The sequence below is a fragment of the Medicago truncatula genome, chromosome 7 (assembly GCF_003473485.1).
Source record: "Medicago truncatula cultivar Jemalong A17 chromosome 7, MtrunA17r5.0-ANR, whole genome shotgun sequence".
In the NCBI taxonomy this organism is placed as follows: domain Eukaryota; kingdom Viridiplantae; phylum Streptophyta; class Magnoliopsida; order Fabales; family Fabaceae; genus Medicago; species Medicago truncatula.
Genome location: NC_053048.1, coordinates 34,947,875 through 34,966,487, shown reverse-complemented (window position 1 = coordinate 34,966,487; position 18,613 = coordinate 34,947,875). Strand labels below are relative to the sequence as shown.

Sequence of the window (18,613 nt, the reverse complement as noted above, 5' to 3'; positions counted from 1 at the left end):
GTAGAAGTTCCCATATAACAAAGGCTAAATTGCCCTTTTTAGTCCATTAACTATTTAATTAGTATCAATTTGGTCTTTTAACTAAAATTTGATTTATTTTGGTCCCTTAAGTTTCTCTATGTTACTACTTTTAATCCTTTCCATTAGTTTTATTTAAAAAAACGTTAGGGTTTGTACAAATGTCATTTTGTCTTTGGCTGAAATTTGTATTCATCAAATTCTGAAAAATAGGAACAATACCATCAAGAACAACAACTTCCTTGCTTTGTGGTTCACCATTAGTGATGTTTCCTTCATCTTCTTTTATTCTCCCATCACTTTCAAACAACTCAAACACAACAACAAAGCAACACCAACATCACCAACTCCATGTGTTCCATCTCTTCTCAAAAACAACGATAGCACAATACAGACAAACAACAACACAACCAAAATCAAACTTCAACAACAACAGCAACCGAAAATTTAACAACCAAGATTTATTAAAAAATTATTTGGGTTTTAATTTTAACTTATGAGTTTGAAAAAGAGAAGAGAGAAATGAGAAGAGAGGGGGACGAGAGCAGAGAGAGAAAAGAGGGGGTGAGGAGAAAAGAGAGAAGGGAGAAAAGAGGGATGGGAGAAAGAGAGAAGGTTATGAAAAAAAACTCAGAAGAAGAACTTGTTTTGTGAATTTGCAGCGATCCATTTCCGGCGACAAATCAAACCATATGCGACCCGTTTTCGACGACCAATCAAACCAAATACGACCCGTTACCAGTGAATCGAACAGCGGCGGCGGCAGTTCCAACGACAATGGTGAATTATAGGTTGCGGTCATCGACTGGGCATTGCTGATGTTGTTATATCTGTGTTCGTTTTCTTCAAAAAAAAATTGCATCAATTTCTCTGTTGACCCATTCTATTACAATACTCTATAACAAGAAGAAGAATCAGTGTTTGTATCCTGTAAATTTAAAGCTTTGTGTGTTGTATAACATAATTTTGAGATATGGGTTGTGGGAAGAGAAAAGAAAAGAAACAGAGATTGGAGAAGAAGAAGATGAGGAACATAGAAGATGAATAGTGAAGAAGGGGTGCTTTTTGTGTTTTTTGATTTGAGTTTTTCTGGGTTTACAATACCCTAACATTTTTTAATAAAACTAACGGAAACGACTAAAGGTGGTAACGGGAAGAAATTTAAGGTACCAAAATAAATCAAATTTTAGTTAGGGGACCAAACCGATACTAATTAAATAGTTAAGGGATCAAAAAAGTAATTTAGCCTATAACAAACTAGTAACTACAAATTTATAAAACCTTTATACATGAAACAAAGTGTAAGTGTGATACGATACGAATATGGATATCAAACCTTTTGAAATTCAAGATACAACCAAGTTACGTTAATAGGTCGTGTTGATACTTTTTTTAATAAATTGACAATTTATGGTCAAGTATTTAGTTTTTGTGGCATCCTTATATTCTAAGCGTGTTTTGAACTTAACCTATTATGTAGTATGTGTTGAATTGCTTCTTTAAAAAGCATACTTAAGGCAAGATTAAAGTAGGGTTTTGGTGGAGCAAGAGAATAATTTTTGTGATGTCGATCACCCTTTTGCGTGGGGGCATGGTAGGGGAATTTGAGATCCACTTACAAGAATAAACTTTTTGATTTGATTTTGGGGTTTTAAATCCAGGGTATCCAAAAGACTAAAATATGGTTTTGATCCCTGCAAATATGTATTGTTTTGATTTTAGTCCCTGTAATATTTTTTTTTTTGTGTCGTAAATATGTCCCGTTTTAGTTTTGGTCTCTGGTCCCACTTTTGTGATGATTTGCACACGTGACACATAATGACTGAACTCATTTATTAGATAAATAGTCCCTGCAAAATCTTTTGATTTTTAAAAAGGTCCATGCAAAATATTTTGTTTTTGAAAATAGTCCCTCTAGGGACTATTTTCAAAAGTAAAATATTTTGCAGGGACCAAAAACAACAACTTTTTTTTACAGGGATTAAAACCAAAATGAGGCATATTTGCAGGGACCAAAACCATATTTTAGCCTATTCAAAAATCACATTGAACGTTGTCTTGACATTCTATTTCATTCATGACTCTCAATCCCTAATGATTCAGGCAGGGTCCATTTTTTTTAATAATTTGATCACCTAAGGTTCTCTGAACTATTTATATTCATCATATCCGACATTTTTGTTAAATTGAAAGTTAATAGTTCAAATCATCTTATCACGTTCAATGAACCCTAACCATGATTATCATCTTCTTTGTTTGATGATGTCTTATGTATGTTCTTTTCAATGACTTAGTTTTTCCACTTTTTGTTTTCTTTTTCTCATGTAACCAAAAAAATATTTCATTATTATTTATTTTATTTAACACTATTGAAAAACTGTAATATTTATGCACTTTTAATGATTTATGTTTTTTATTGTCACAAAAAATATCATTTTATATTACTTTTCACATCATAGCTTATCTATTTGTTTTAATAGTATAATAAAATCGATGATATTTGAAAAAATATGTTACTTTGTTTATTTTTTAGGATCTGCTGACCGGTGCTTCCAGGGCATTGGTTAAGCATACCATAAAAAAGAATTATTACTATAAAAGGAAACTGTTTTTGATTTTATTATCAATTAATTACATAATTTCAATAACTACTATATAATTTCCTTTTTCATATCCTTAACCGGTGACCCGGAGGCACCGGTTAGCATTTTCCTATTTTTTACCATCACTTTATGAGATTTTTTTTTTAAATATCCTCTTTATGATATTTTGAAACTTACTTAATTTATTCTGACGGGTTGTATATGCAAACACGAATTAACGTGGTTTCGTTCCCCTAGTCATCACTTTACGAAATTTTTAAACTTGCTTAATTTACTGTGAATTGGTCGTAAAATTGCAGGTACTATAACATCTGGTTTCGTGGTGTAGTTGGTTATCACGTCAGTCTAACACACTGAAGGTCCCCAGTTCTAGCCTGGGCGAAGCCATATTTCTGAATATATGTTTTTAAATAATTTGACTCTGATTCAAGTTATATTCAAACGGCAAGCTTCTACATATATCCTAACAATCTTTGAGTCTTTTTATTTGATAACCATTGATATCGATAGTATCAACACATTTGCTAAAATTTAGATCATCTTCATCGATAGATGCTCCATCTCTCTCAATACTCTATTTATCATAGAGGTGTTAGATCAAAGATGTTGGATAAATTCATTTGTGATTATGAGTTTTCAAAAACATGTCTTGGTTTACAATGATAACATTATGTTGAATCGTAATACAATTGTACAAGTTAATTAAGCGAAGAATCGGAAGTTAATAGATACAATAGATTTTTTATTCTTTGTTAGAAACGAAAACGTATGATGATTTACATGTGGAGTTATAATAAAAAACATAAAGTTATGTACTCGATCAAAAGGATGCAAGTGACAGATGAACACTCGTATGTTAATCTTGAAATTTTTCAAAATTTATTTGGTTTGTGTATATGCACTTAAACAATCTCCAAAAACTAATTTAGAAACATATAATTTATCGAACAATTATAATTTACAAGAGTCTTTGTGGATAATATAAAATCAATACTTTAATTGCTACTAGCTATGATTTATCAGCAAGTACGTTTATTACTCAAATATCATTTTCGAATATCTTAATTCTTATAGTGAGCATAATTTGAAGTAATGAAAAGAGCAACTCCAATACAAGAAGGACAATACATATTGTAGAATGAAGCAATAGCTGATTTATTGATATATTTGTTATAACAAGTGCATATAATAAGATGGATCTCTAAAATATTGTCCAAGTGTGGACCCTTACTATTTTCAATAAAAGATGAATTTTATAATAAAAATTGAGGACAGGTATTATATTATAATAAAATTTACTTAAAATAGTAAGGTCAACCTTTGAACTAGATCCATATTAGACACCCCTTATTGTTATATCCCTGGACAAACTTGAGATACTACTGCAATCATTTGCTTCTCTGAAATGCCAATATTACACATATAAGCAAAGGCTTTTGAGTATTTCCTTCCATAGGTTGATAAGATACCACACTGACTCTCATAAGTTTTAAACTGCATAAAATATTACGTAAACATGGTGACTTAATGTGTAACATGTATAATACCATCACATATATGTTAAACAATACATGTATTCAAAACAATTGATCATAAATGGGTTAGTGTTTGAGAAAGTGGCAATACTAATAATATTTTGTGTTATTTTTCTTACAAGTATTTTAAGACAGTTCCAATCATCGACAAGAGGTTGGTCAATTGACCGAAAATCAAACATCATAGCAGAGCTCTTCTTCTTTTCTCCAAACAAAATATTTTCTATGAGATCGATATTGTTGTCCACATGCTTTCTATGAGCAATTTCAGCATCCAACTCGTTTTGAACTTTCAATTTATCCTCAGAACCATTTAGGGCCTTTTTCAACTACAGTTATTCAAAAAATAATAGTTATAATTTTATGATTGGAATAGTAACACTCAAACTCCAATGATAAAATATGAAGAAAAAAATAAAGGTTAAAACATCCCATGTATTTTATTAACTGCTATGTTAGTATTTTATTCTTTACCCAAATTTAAACTTTAATACTTTAAATTTTGCCATGCATACATGATAAAATATTGAAAAGAAAACTACCTTAAGTCTGAGATGAAGTAAATAAGCATCATCTTGGCTGACAAAGCTTGTAGTGTTACTGAGATTGTAGTTATCACTAACATTATTGTGAGGGGCAGCACTAATATATGTAACTAGAAAATCGTTGCTGATATTTAAATCTCCTAATTGTGTCACGTGAGAAGCAAAGTTTCGATGACTAATTACTCTATCCCGAACCTGTACATCACTTGCAAACATTTAATATTGAATCAACATTATATACAAATATGTTTATAGATTTCTTTTTATCCAACCCAAAAAAGAAAAAAAAAATTACAAGGTCGACCAACAATGAGTTTTATTTACCTAAATGACATACTTTCTCAAGTTTTTTTTTTTGTTATCTAGTGGTTGTCCTACCACTGTGCAGGATGACAGTGGTGGAATTATACCTCTATAGTGACGGTATACAAAATAAAAAATAAAATGAAAAGAAAGTCGGAATTTCACCAGTGTCATTCTGCCAAGTGTTAGAAAAACACTATCCCGCCAGACACAATATCGAGACAACCATTAGATGACAAAAAAAACATGAGAAAGTAGAACATTTAAGTAAATAAAACTCATATTGGGTCGGATTTGTAAAAAAAAAAAATCGTTTTAGGGTGGAAAAAAGATAGATCACTTACGGTAAAATATTGCTGTTGCAAAGTTTCATATGTCCTATCATTTTTGTCACTGCTCGAAGAACAAAAGCACAAATTCATAAGGTTAATAGTTTTATATCAAACCATATACTAGTCTTCAATTCATTACTTGCATTTTAATGTAATAATGTTAAATAAATTTAATGTTATTTTTGTAACACACTATTAAAATAAAATCAACGTAAAAAAATTATTTAAATAAAATATTTTTTGTTAATTTAAAAGATATTCAATGGTGTAATTCATTCAAATTTTAATCATTAAAGACATACTTTTCTACGGATAATATCATCATATATTGAACCCTAATGGATTTTATTATGCACAAAAAAATGCAAACCTGTCTTCCATCCAAGAAATACCAAAGGTATCTCCCAAACATATTGTATACTCAGTCGATGAAAGATTTTTACTATCGGGACAGTAAAATCCATAACCCAACTCACGTGCATTGGTAGATGTAGCTACATAGATACTCATATTATTTGGAAGAAGCCCTTCAAATAAGCTCGCAGAATAACATGCTTCCACATATATCACCTATTTTTTATTGAATGAATTAGTCAATGGAATAAACATTTTTGAATTACCTTAGTTGATTTGGTGGTTTTTTATTTTACTGTCAATGTAAAATATTCAAGGTTACTCACCATTTTTTTGTAAGAATTAGAAGCATGTTTTTTCTTCAAAGCATCCACGAAATCTTTTGCATAAACAATGCCTTGATCTGCCATACCTGATCAAATAACAATACTAGCTCACATTTATGTTTTGTAGTGAATGATAACCAACTCAATATATCATCTCAAGATGTCTTTGATGTATATTTTAGGATAATATTGGAGAAGTAAAGTAGTGCAATTCAACCAATTAGGTTACATCATTTTGTATTTTAATTGTTTTATTTAGTGATTATCAATGTATATTATAGGTCGATTGGATAGAGACAAAAAGGAAGAATGTAACAGGAAGATTGTGAAAAAATATACTTAAAAAGGAAAAATATTTATTATATAATTTTTTTAAAATAATTTTAACATATAATTATTAACATACATGAAATAAAAATAATATTTTGATGATAAGAATCAAATGTATTGAAAATGTCTAAAAAAAAATGTAATAGATAATTTTTTACTGACCGATCAAACCTGGATAACCATGGCCTGAATAGTAAATAAAGACGGTATCAATTGGGCCACTGTTCAGTACTTTACCACTCCCTCCAGTAATACCACTTAGGTTGCCATTAAGCACAGCAAAAAAGTTTTCTGCGTTTGTATTATTCCCTGTATAATCCTGAAATCTCACCACTGTATTATAAATGAAGATATATGATAATTAAATTAATTATTAAATGTTAAAAAAATTATTAGTAATATTATGAAATGAAAAAATGGTGCTAAATTAATTTATCCGGAAAATTGAAGTATATACCTTAGGAACACCAGGATAAACATTAGGACCATCTGGCCTATTGATTATAACACCTTGCCTTGGATTTTCTTTATGGTAGGCAATATCATCATACATGAAAACAATTATGTTTTCATCTTGAAGGCCACCATTTTTTAATACATGGTAGGCATGACAAATATTGGCTTGGTGCCTATAATTTGGGTAATCTTTTGAACCAGCAACTAGTAATGCCCATTTTTTCCTTACTACTTCAAAATTACCTTGCTCATTATGTTCATCAACCATAGGTCGAATACCCTTTGATAATGTCACTGTCACACTCATCCACACTATGGTTATGAGTGTAGCCCAATAACTTGTTATTTGATTCATATATTTGGAAGATATAAATTATCAACAACAAAAAAGTTATGAGATTTGTGATATTAAGAAGAACGTACAAATTGTATGAGAAATCACAATTCACAACTGAAGTGATGCATCCAATTAACTTAGTCAACTTATATATACTTAAAAGTTTGCATCAAATTAAACAATCGGTTTAATTCTTTTTTGACAAAATTAGTGATTAGAGGAATTCATATTTAGTTTAGCTTCTTCAAAAAAAGAGGAATTCATATTTATTTTTGTTGAAATTGTTTAGTATAGACCGTGGACTTTCCAAATCTCAATGGAGAATAACAAAAATTCAGTCCAGTCCTAGACTCCTAGTCAACATTCATAATGGATTCCAATTTCTTAAACTAAATTGAAACATGTATAGATTCAACACATAAAAGTTAATGCCGCACATAGTTATTGGTAATCTTGGATTCTTGAAATGAAATACAAGTCTCTTGATAATCAAACTAGCTAGGTCTCTCCAAAAGGTATCTCCATAATGGAGTAGTTGTTATTTTTTAAGGAAATACCACTTTTTGTCCTTTTAGTTTGATATAATTCTAAAGTTAGTTTTTTAAGTTTTGAAAATTTCAATTAGGTCATTTTAGTTTGACAAAATTTTCAAGTTAGTCCTTTAAGTTTTAAATATGTTATTTTAGTTGATAAATTATTTCACCGCTACCTCTGCTGTCAGTATTCGTTTAACTGATGTTGATGTAGTCGTTAAATTGTTGATTTAGAACAAAATACTGCTTTTAAAAGCTCTAGGGTGTCAAAATTCTACGTTTAATGGTCACAAATGATCATTTATAGTGCTAAAATGATATTTGTGACCATTAAACGTAACGTTTTGACACCCTAGAGTTTTTAAAAGGCAGCGTTTTGATCCAAGTCAACAACTTAACTGCTACATCAACATCAAATAATTATTAACAGACAACAGGGGGTAACAGTGAAATAGTTTATCAACTAAAAGAACCTATTTGAAACTTTTGAAATTTAAAGGACTAACTTGAGAATTCTGTCAAACTAAAAGGATCTCTTTAAAACTTTTGAAATTTAAAGAAGTAACTTGGGAATTCTGTCAAACTAAAAGGATCAAATATGATATTTGACATTTTTTTAAACATCTCACTTCAAATTTTAATGGCTACATATTTTATGAACCGTCCATGTTATTATGCTAATTACTCACATACATATAGTAAGATAAAAACTCGTCCAAAAAGTAGATTTTAAGGAATTTTTCTTTCATAACGTTGTGAAGTAACAAGAAGAGGAGGATCCATAACATTTTCTCTACTCACAAGCAAAGGGAGCGAAGCTTTTGTGAAGCCAAAGAAAGCCAAAAAAAAAAACCTTGATTTGTAATTTTGTAACACGGTGTTGTTGAGATAAAAGAAAATGAGTCAAAATAGTTACTATATATAGAAGAAGGAGTGTTGGCTACGTTAACCACATTTGAAAAAGTTTATTCCAACTGCTACATAATCATGGTTATAGGATACTTATATTATGATATGCTGTACACTTTCCACTATTCATAAATGGATCATGCTAAGCACTATAGGTCAAGTATCAACGTGACAATTCACAATATTTTCTCTTTTAAGCAGTTTTTGGTGGCCTCTATGTCTTTTAACATCAAAATACTAAAGTTGGTAGGTTGCAGTTGGCACCATTTGCCACTTCTTGTTCTTGCCAGCTATGTGTTCCAACATTTTATTGCGGAAATTAATACTACTAGTACTATATAAAGATTGAAAGGCATCGATCATATTGCAGAAATAACTATGGAGTTATATGTCTTTTTTCTAAGTCTAAAGGTTAGGAACTTATTGTCTAAATATTTATATGAATAAGAATGTTATACATAAAACTATGATATTTGGTGACTATTTTAAACCACATCATGAGAGCTCTACACTTCCTTGGAGTCTCATTAAACAATTCACCGAAAATGTCCCCAAGTTTGTTGAACTCAAATATAACACTAGTTCAAACTACCCCTTTATGTTCCAAGTGTTGTTTTTTTAAGAAATTTTGTAATATTTTTATTTTTCGTTTTCAAAGTATTTAAGGGGTTGATCCCTTCAAACAAATGTTTTTCAATAGCACTAATGAGGAATCGAACTCTCTACCAAATGGTTAAGAGATCCAAATATCTATCACTTGTGTCACACTATGTTAACCTCTTTAATGTATTTATAATAATAAAATATCAACCTACAAATAAATAATTATTTTTGAGGAAATAATTGATTAATACAATTATTTTAGAGGAGTTGATTAATACAAATTTAACAAAAATATTACTGTCTATCAAAAAAATAAAAATATTATTGAGTCGTTGACCATGCAAGCGCTGAATTTCTGAAGCCGTTACAAGGTACTCTAACAAACTGATCAGAAATTCAGAATAAGTACATTGTGAAACAGAGAAAATCACTTGAGTATGAGTACCTAACTTTCAAATGAACAAGTCGAACTGCAATGCTCTTTACACTGTCACATTATATGTATGTTGGTGCAACTGCAGGCTAACCACTTGCAGAATGGTCTTGCTTTTTTATATCAAAGAAAAAAAATAATTATGGTCTTGCTTTTAACACTTTTCTTCAATATTCTTTGTCTTCCCCTGTTTTTTTCCTAACTTCTTGATGTACTATTGCCAACTAGGAAGTCCTAGATCAAGGTACAGGCAACATATAAACCAGGTTAAATGCACATACAATCAACGGTTACATACATATGTTATTTATATTTATGTGTATATTATTTACTCGCAGTTGATCATATATTATTTGATTATCTAATATAGTTTTGTAACATTGTGTTTTAATATTGACTATATTGGATGTGCAAAATTTGTTCATTTCACTCACATATAAAAATAATTTTCTCATATAAATAATAAAATTTCATACAGTTTATATGTATTAATTTTGTCATCAATATGGTGAGACCATTTCTTGTAAAAAAAAATTGGTGAGAATATAAAATCTAATGCAATGATCATATTAAAGAGGTGTCCTCTAGCCGGCAATAATACGTAAATGCAATAAAAATTAGGTATAAGGATCATCTCTTATATATTTAACATTTTATTCATTAACAAACGATGTATAACTTAATTTGAAACCCAACAATCTCTTTCTGAAGTGTGAATTCCAACCTTCTATTAGAAAATTCAAAATCAAATCTAGAGCTCCAATACTTCATATCACGGGAGAGGAACACGACACGTCAAGTATTGTTGCCAAAACCAAGTAAGAGTTTCAGAAACTTAAAAATTATATATGTGCATCCCTCATATATCAAATATTTTATTCATTTTTAGATGACGTGGGACTTGATCACTCATATTTAAAACCCAATAATAGCTAAGAGTTTAACACACCACTAATTTAAGGGAAAATTAAAACTCTTCGCAAGATATTTGAGCCCATTCCAAGATATGAACTTAATACACTCGATAATTTAATGCACATTGACTTTTATCAATTAACAATAGGAATAGGCTGATTTCTTGCTTTCCATGTAGTAGTAGCCAACAAAATCGAATTTTCTTTTAACAAGAACAACATAACTCCATAGAATTAGTTTTATCTCTCATCCGCAATCAATCCATAAAACTTTTGAGCACTCTCTAGAGAGACCAACGTTTCCCTCTTCTAGATTTTTATGGAGAAAATGACTGTCTTTTGAGTTTAAATTTTCATACATTGTCACAGTAAATTTTTTACACATAAATAAACGCATAACAATTATTCATATCCGTCACTTTAAAAATGGTTAAAGTATAATTGCTTGACTTTAGATTGATTGTGTGAAAACTCTTTATTTTCCCTTCCATTTTACAATGCACATGAAGGTTTGAGCTACCAAGTTCATTAAATGTATTTTTTTTGTGTGTTACATTACAATGCATATATTATTTTTCTAAACTCGGCTTCACTCAACACTTTTATCCCCCTTTTTTTTTAATCAAATATTTTAGTGACCAGAATTTACCTTTTTAATGTGAATAAGTGAAGTGTTTGAGATTCAAACTCAACCCCTGCATATAACAATGCATGTCCCTTTTCTATATGGACATTTTAATGTGTTACCGATGGATAAATCTATTAAAAAACTTAGATGCTTTACCGTTGCACTGTTCACACAATAGACACAAACAAGAAAGACATGAATTGAAAAGGTTCCAAGAATTATAAAACTGAGAATAAGACAGAAGAAAGTGAAAAGGACACAGAAGCCATTTCACATAAAGAACAGCAATGAAGCCAACGACAACGAATGCCACACTCTCTCTTTCCATTTCCAGCTGTGACCAAGTAATCCATGTCCCCCCCTTCTCCCCAAATGATATCCCTCTCACATGCTCTTTCATAACTCTAGTTATCATCATTTCCTTAACCACCATCTTTCCTTTTTCTCTACTAAAAAGGTACACAGATTAGGTTACTATAATTGCTAATGTAATGCCAAACACAACATATTTTTTCCTAAGAAAAATCAAATTTGAGAATGATGGTTTCAATAAAGAATGTACATTATTTAAACAAAAGTAGAACTTACAATTACATTACTCTAAAGAGATTACTATAATTTGAATCCACCATGTGTCATCCAATACAGACTTAGTTATACTTCACTACTAGTACTTGAAATTCAAATAATTCATTCTTTCTAATACAGTGCATGTTGAATTAATATTGGTGACCCACCATAACTTAGTTAAAGACTACATTTGGGAGCTTCTATGAAATCACAAAGCCCCAACAAATTTTTTAAACACACCCTTAATAATCATCTAAACATACACATAGTCATCTACTAACACATCATCTAAACATTTTAGAAATCAATTTATTTTCTTTGTAGTTTTTGTGTGTGATATAACAAGAGGAATAAAAGAAGATATTACAAAATAAATACTATGTCATAATATATATATTATACAAGTTTTGATATGTGAATGAATACTATGTCATAAAATATAAATCTATGATTATACATTTTGTACATAAAAAACTATGTTGTCATAAAAACTTTACACTATCAACAAATAATAAATATTCCCCTAACAAATGATTTTAATGATGATTCGACAATTACAATTAAATGGTATTGTGTAAAAAATATTCACAATAGGTATTTATAAATCAAAGGTCAATTTAAAATTGACAATGCCTGATCACGAGCTTATATCAAAGAGAACTGCTATAGCTAGAAAAAATTTATCACGAAAAGAATTAAATTGAAAATCTAAGGAACATAAATATGCCAAATCAGTCGTGAACCCATCACGATTAAGCCACTCACTATAACTAGCATCTCTATATATCAAATAGCTTATAATGTACAAACTTACACAATCAAGAGAATTGTTTGGCAACAATTTGTTCTCATCATTTTGTTACAGATAACCATTGAAAAACTAAATCATAACATTTGATCGAACAATTTTTATATTCTTATCGATAGGTCTTATTAATGAGTGCATCCAGGATATTCTTTAAATATTCTAAAATAAATAATTATTTTTTACAAAACATATTTCGATTTTCAATGCATTGATTATATACATTTTCATAAATACTTACTAATTATGGCCCTTAAAAAGTATCTTAACATTTCCCTTTATCAAATTACAAATAGTGTAACATTTTTTTCAGGAGCTAATAAGAATTTGATTAAAGTGGTGTGAGCGTATAATTAAAGTAGAGTGTTGGTTAGCATTCTCCATTAAAGTATAATCCTTCTGTTTTTTTTTTTTTTAATAAAGTGCAGATATGCTCTTACACTTCATATTCCAACCCGTAACTAACAAACCATAACCATGGTTAAAGAAGCAAACCCCACAGACACGCACACACTCACATAGTATACTACATACAAACAGAACAGACACCACCGCCTTTAACTCCCACTCTTCCACTTCACTTTCCACACTCAAACCATCTCTCTCTCTCTCTCTCTCTCCAAAATGGGTAACCACTCTCTCACCCTCCTCCTCCTCATCCTCTCCATCGCCACCACAATCTCCGCCCACAACATCACCGAAATCCTCTCCTCCAACCCTGACTACTCCCAATACAACAACTTCCTTTCCCAAACCAAACTCGCCGACGAAATCAACTCCCGCCAAACCATCACCGTCTTAGTCCTCAACAACGCCGCATTCTCTTCCATCACCTCCTCCCACCCTCTCTCCGTCGTCAAAAAAATCCTCTCCCTCTTAATCCTCCTCGACTACTTCGACAACACTAAACTTCACCAACTCACCAATGGCACCACTCTCTCCACTACCCTCTTCCAAACCACCGGCAACGCCGTCAACAACATCGGATCCGTTAACATCACCGACTTGAAAGGCGGTAAAGTCGGCTTCGGCTCCGCTGCTCCCGGCTCTAAACTCGACTCATCTTACTCCAAATCCGTTAAACAAATCCCTTACAATATCTCCGTTCTCGAAATCACAGCTCCGATCATCGCTCCCGGTATCCTAACCGCTCCACCACCTTCCTCCTCCGTTAACCTTACCGCTTTAATAGAAAAAGCCGGTTGCAAAACATTTGCATCCCTTATATCTTCCAACGGCTTAATCAAAACATTTCAATCAACGGCTGATAAAGGTTTAACGATTTTTGCTCCGAACGATGAAGCTTTTAAAGCGAAAGGCGTTCCAGATTTAACCAAGCTTTCAAATGCTGAATTGGTTTCACTTTTACAGTATCATGCTGCTGCTAAATATCTTCCCATTGGATCTTTGAAAACTACGAAAGATCCTATTTCTAGTTTAGCTACCAACGGTGCCGGGAAATTTGATTACACTGTTACCACTGCCGGTGATTCTGTTACACTTCATACCGGAGTTGATTCTTCGAGAATTGCTGATTCGATTTTGGATTCTACTCCTCTTGCTATTTACTCTGTTGATAGTGTGCTTCTTCCATCGGAGCTGTTTGCTACTTCACCTTCTCCGGCGCCGGAGCCTGCTGGTGCACCTTCACCGACACCTGCTTCTGCTCCTTCACCGGCGGATGCACCTACTCCATTGCCAGCCTCGCCTCCGGCTCCGGCTGGTGAGAGTCCAGATGGTGCTCCGGCTGATGCGCCGTCGACTGCGGCGGAGAAGAGTACTGGTAAATCTGCTGGTGTGAACGTGAAAGCTACTGGTGTTTTTACTGTTGCAGTGACTGCTTTGTCTGCTTTTGTTGTTTCGTTTGTTTTCATGTCTTGATTTGTAATTTCAGAGTGTTCTTGTTTTATTATTTTGTAATTTATATTTAAAATTTACGAGCTTCTTTTTTCTTATTTCAGAATGTAATTGCATTGGATTTTTTTTTAAATTTTTTTTTTATGCTATAATTTAATTTAGGTATGGACCGTTGTAAGTGAATGATGATGCTTCAGTTTTTTGTACTAAGTTATAGCTTCATTGCTTTGTTATAACTTTGTCGGTTGAGTTAATTCTAAAACCAAAGGAAAATATTCCTTCAAAATAATACACTATAATCGACATTGACAATTAAGTTAAGTTTTTGGACTCGATTATTTAAATTTTGAAATGGTAGTGAAAGTAGTGTGGTGGTGTTATATGAGGTGGTGCGTTGTATGATGATTATTGTGGTTTTTGCATTTTTAGGAGTTGTTTTTGTTAGTAAGTGAGCTGTGATGAGAGTGATTGGTGAAGGTGAGGAAAGACACGTGGTGGGGTAGGAGTGGGTCATGCATGTTAGCAATGGTGAGGACCACCACATTTTGTTGTGTTTAAAGGGACATAAACTCAGATCTGGCATTGATGACTGTGCGGCGAATGGTTTTTCAATTTCCAACCATTTTTTTTTAGTACTTTACACATGTTTGTAAAAATCTAGACCACGCGCGGAACGTTGGGCGTTCGAATTTTGTTAAGCGAATGACTTCGTTTTTTTCGTTTTTCTAGAGAAATGATATTTGAACAATTACTTTTTTATAATTTTTGTTATAACTTTTTCTCTCATATTCACATTATTATTTTATTTTATCTCTCTTTTGCTTTGATTTTTGTGTCACTACTTAAATTTCTTTGTATAATTTAGTTGTCCAAAAAGTTGTCACAAGAAATGGTTGTTCAAATAACATTGTTTTTTTTTTTAAGAAGCAAAGCGAAAATTTTATCTAGATAAGAGAGGAAGGTTAGCAACACTTATTGTGAACTATTTCGTTACCACTCACTATTTTATTTGATAGAATTATCTATGTCCTATCAATTTGTGTGCATTCTATTTATATACAATATAAAATACATCCTAAATATTGATGAAATAGGTTAGGTCGAGTTAAACTTTATAAGACCTAAGTTTAATCTGTCAGAATTTTTAAGGCCTAACTCTCTTACATGAGGCATGTCATAAGCTTACTTTTTTTGCATGAGCCTAGCCTTCTGAAAGTCCGATATGGTTTGTTAGCTAGCATGTTTAAAAGTCTATTTCATATGAACATATTTATATAAGTTATGTGATTTAAATTTGAACAGCAAACTAATAGATCAATTAGATTAAACTCTTTTTTGATATTTAACATGAGTTTTTAAAGAACTTAACTATATATATTATAGCATACTTCAATTTAGTTTATAATCATACATTTAAATATGTGAAAGATTAATGTATACTAATAAACTTAAATTACTGAAAAGGTTAACAAATTTAAATTTTAATTCAAAGTACAAAATATAATATAATAATAAATATTATTGTTCGTATTTATGTCTTCCTATTCGGCTTAAGAGACTATCTTAATAATCTATGATCTGACATTTTAAACTAATTAGGCTTCTAAAAAAGCACATGTCTTCTTTATTTAAGAAAAAAAAACATGGCATGTCTTAGGTTAGGCCGCAGACAGGCATGACCTATTCTCATCCCTAATCCCAAAACACAATATATTATAGGCTTATTTGTACTTTTAGTCTATGCAAATATGGTTCAGTTGAAGTTTGGTCCATGAAGTTATTAATTACTTCCTCCGGTCATTATTACAAGAAACAATTAACTTTTTAGGTTCATTAATTGTGTAAGTGATGTATATAGTCTATATTTATAACGAGATGCATTAATTATTCAATGAATCTAAAATGTCAATTGTTTCTTATAATAAGGACTCGAGGGAGTATTTCAAACAGCCACCGCAAAATTTAATCATTTTAAAATTAGTCCTTCAACCCAATTAATTACCGTTACGTCACTGGTTAGATGACATGTCACTTCTGATTGGTCCAATGGGTATATGATTCAGCAAATGATGACGCGAATGGACAAAAATACCTCTGGACTCATCAGACAAATGTGAAATGAAAAAACAATGCCTCTTTCATCTTCTTTCCTCCTCTTCTCTTCTCTGCAACACTGATTCCCTTCTTCCTACTCTCCCCTTCCCTTCTTCTTTGATTCTATCATTGTAAATCGAGCAGTTATTTATCTAAACTCAATCGTAAGCCACTATTCGTCGTCCTCCTCACTCGTCTTCTTCTTCGTGTAAGAAAAAACCAAGTATCGCCATTATTCATCGTCCTCAAATCAAAACCCCGGTTATTTATTCCACAAAATTCTTGTAATTCGTTTTGCAAAGTGTCAACTGGGAATACCACAACCCAATACTCTTATGAAATCGGATTCAATGGTGGTTCGTTTCTTACTCACGAGGGATGTTTCCACTGTGCCGTTGTGAGTTTTCAAGGCCAATGGTTGTTTACAAAGCTAGCACATTGGAGAATCAAGGCCAAAGGTTTTGGAGATGTCGTGATTGGCAAGTAGGGGTGGGAACATGACGCCCAGCAGGGGCCTACGGCCTAACCTATTTAAAGCCTAACTCAACCCAGCTCGTTTAATAAGGTCGCTCAAGCTTGTTATAAAGCTTATTTAATTAAATAGGTTAGGTTAAGGCTTACAAAAAAACAGTATATTAAGCCTAGCAGACAGACCTATTAAGCTTTTTATATATAATATCTCTTCCATTAATAATAAAGAAAATGATAATTAGGAAATTACTTATATACAAAAAAACATCTTTACTCAATCAATTACATATATCTCAAAAAGATAACATCCTTATTGTTATACTATATCCCAAAAAGAATCATTACCTAATGAATATGTTATAATTTTTTTTTTTAATTTTTCTTAAAGTTTTAAAGAAAAAAGAAATTAGAAAAATCATGTTTCCTATTTTTTTTTTTTTCAAGAAGAAAAAGAAAACAAAATAATAGGAAATCACATATCTCACACCTATCGATTCCACCGTTGTATCCCACATGTATCTCATAAGTATTTGAAAATGTATCGGATAACTATAATTTTATTTAAGTAGTAAACTTTAATGATTTTGTCCAATTAAAGTAAAATTTAATGATTGGATAATCTCTCGATGCATATCACGGTGTATACATGTATTTGTATCAGATAAGTATCTGAAATAATTTAATGATTGGATAATATCTCGATAGATATCATGGTGTAGACATGTATTTGTATCTGAGAAGTATCTGAAATGTATCCGACAACGCTAAAATATTATTACTTGAAAGATGATAGTACATAGCCAATTTAAACGGGTTGGTAAGAGAGGATTTATTGGCGCCTAATTCCATCCCATCCCCTTACAACTAACAATGGCATTGTCATCATCTCAAGAAAAACTTCACAATTCAATCTTTCAACTTCCACCAAACTTCTTCGACTCTTGTCATTTTCTCCCTTCTCCTCACTTAGAAACCCTTCAACCACCCTCAAACCACTTTGATCATATTCAAAACGCCGTTGTTTCGGGTTCTAGGTTAACGTGCAATACCTATAAGGCTCAGTTTGATTCTTTTCAAGATCAATGTTCTCATCTCAAATCCGATATTCATCGATTCAATGTTTAGTTTCATTATACCCTTCACTATGTTCATCTTGTGATTGATTATTTGTTTATTTATTATATTTTTGAGTTTTACTGATTTTTTGGTGCGATTTAGAGTACCTTTTTTATTTTGCAGATAAGATTTCAATCTTTTTTTTATTGGGTGACTTGCAGCTACAATTGTGTTTAGTTTATAATCACGTGATTCATTATTCGCGTTGGTACATGTTACACGGACATGAGAAAAATTCAGTACGCATGCATTCCAATGAGACTATTATTTTTCCCACCCTGCTGAATTCTAGCTCGCCCTGTTTTTTTTCCCAAAAATACCCCTAGTCTGGATTTCATAATCCGAACTACTTTCAAATTATGAAATCCGGACAAATTCGTGAATTTTGGAACTTGAAGCACCCTAATGGATGTTGATGCCAATGTGCAATAGATGGATTCGGATTATACAATCCGGACTGGTTTTACACTTTTCAGATTATGTAATCCGAAAAGTGTCAATCACCTCGTAAAAAGTCAACATTTAGGGTGAATAAGGATGT

At 31.5% G+C, this 18,613-nt stretch overlaps 2 protein-coding genes and 1 non-coding gene across 3 annotated transcripts; 2 read left to right on the top strand and 1 right to left on the bottom strand.

Annotated features, from left to right (window-relative positions):
* Positions 1–2,934: 2,934 nt before the first annotated feature.
* Positions 2,935–3,008, top strand: TRNAV-AAC (transfer RNA valine (anticodon AAC)). Its single transcript has one exon. It is a non-coding gene; the product is annotated as a tRNA-Val (tRNA).
* A 966-nt stretch (positions 3,009–3,974) lies between these two features.
* Positions 3,975–7,157, bottom strand: LOC11427279 (vacuolar-processing enzyme). The gene is made up of 8 exons (XM_003623703.2): positions 6,804–7,157; positions 6,509–6,665; positions 6,017–6,102; positions 5,707–5,906; positions 5,349–5,397; positions 4,699–4,896; positions 4,276–4,485; positions 3,975–4,115 (listed from the first exon to the last, which is right to left on the bottom strand). Exons 1-8 carry the CDS (start codon positions 7,155–7,157, stop codon positions 3,975–3,977), a joined length of 1,395 nt encoding a protein of 464 aa, XP_003623751.2.
* Positions 7,158–13,042: 5,885 nt separating this feature from the next.
* Positions 13,043–14,601, top strand: LOC25498876 (fasciclin-like arabinogalactan protein 10). The gene has a single exon (XM_013593848.3). It carries the CDS (start codon positions 13,159–13,161, stop codon positions 14,413–14,415), a length of 1,257 nt encoding a protein of 418 aa, XP_013449302.1. The 5' UTR covers positions 13,043–13,158; the 3' UTR covers positions 14,416–14,601.
* Positions 14,602–18,613: the final 4,012 nt, after the last annotated feature.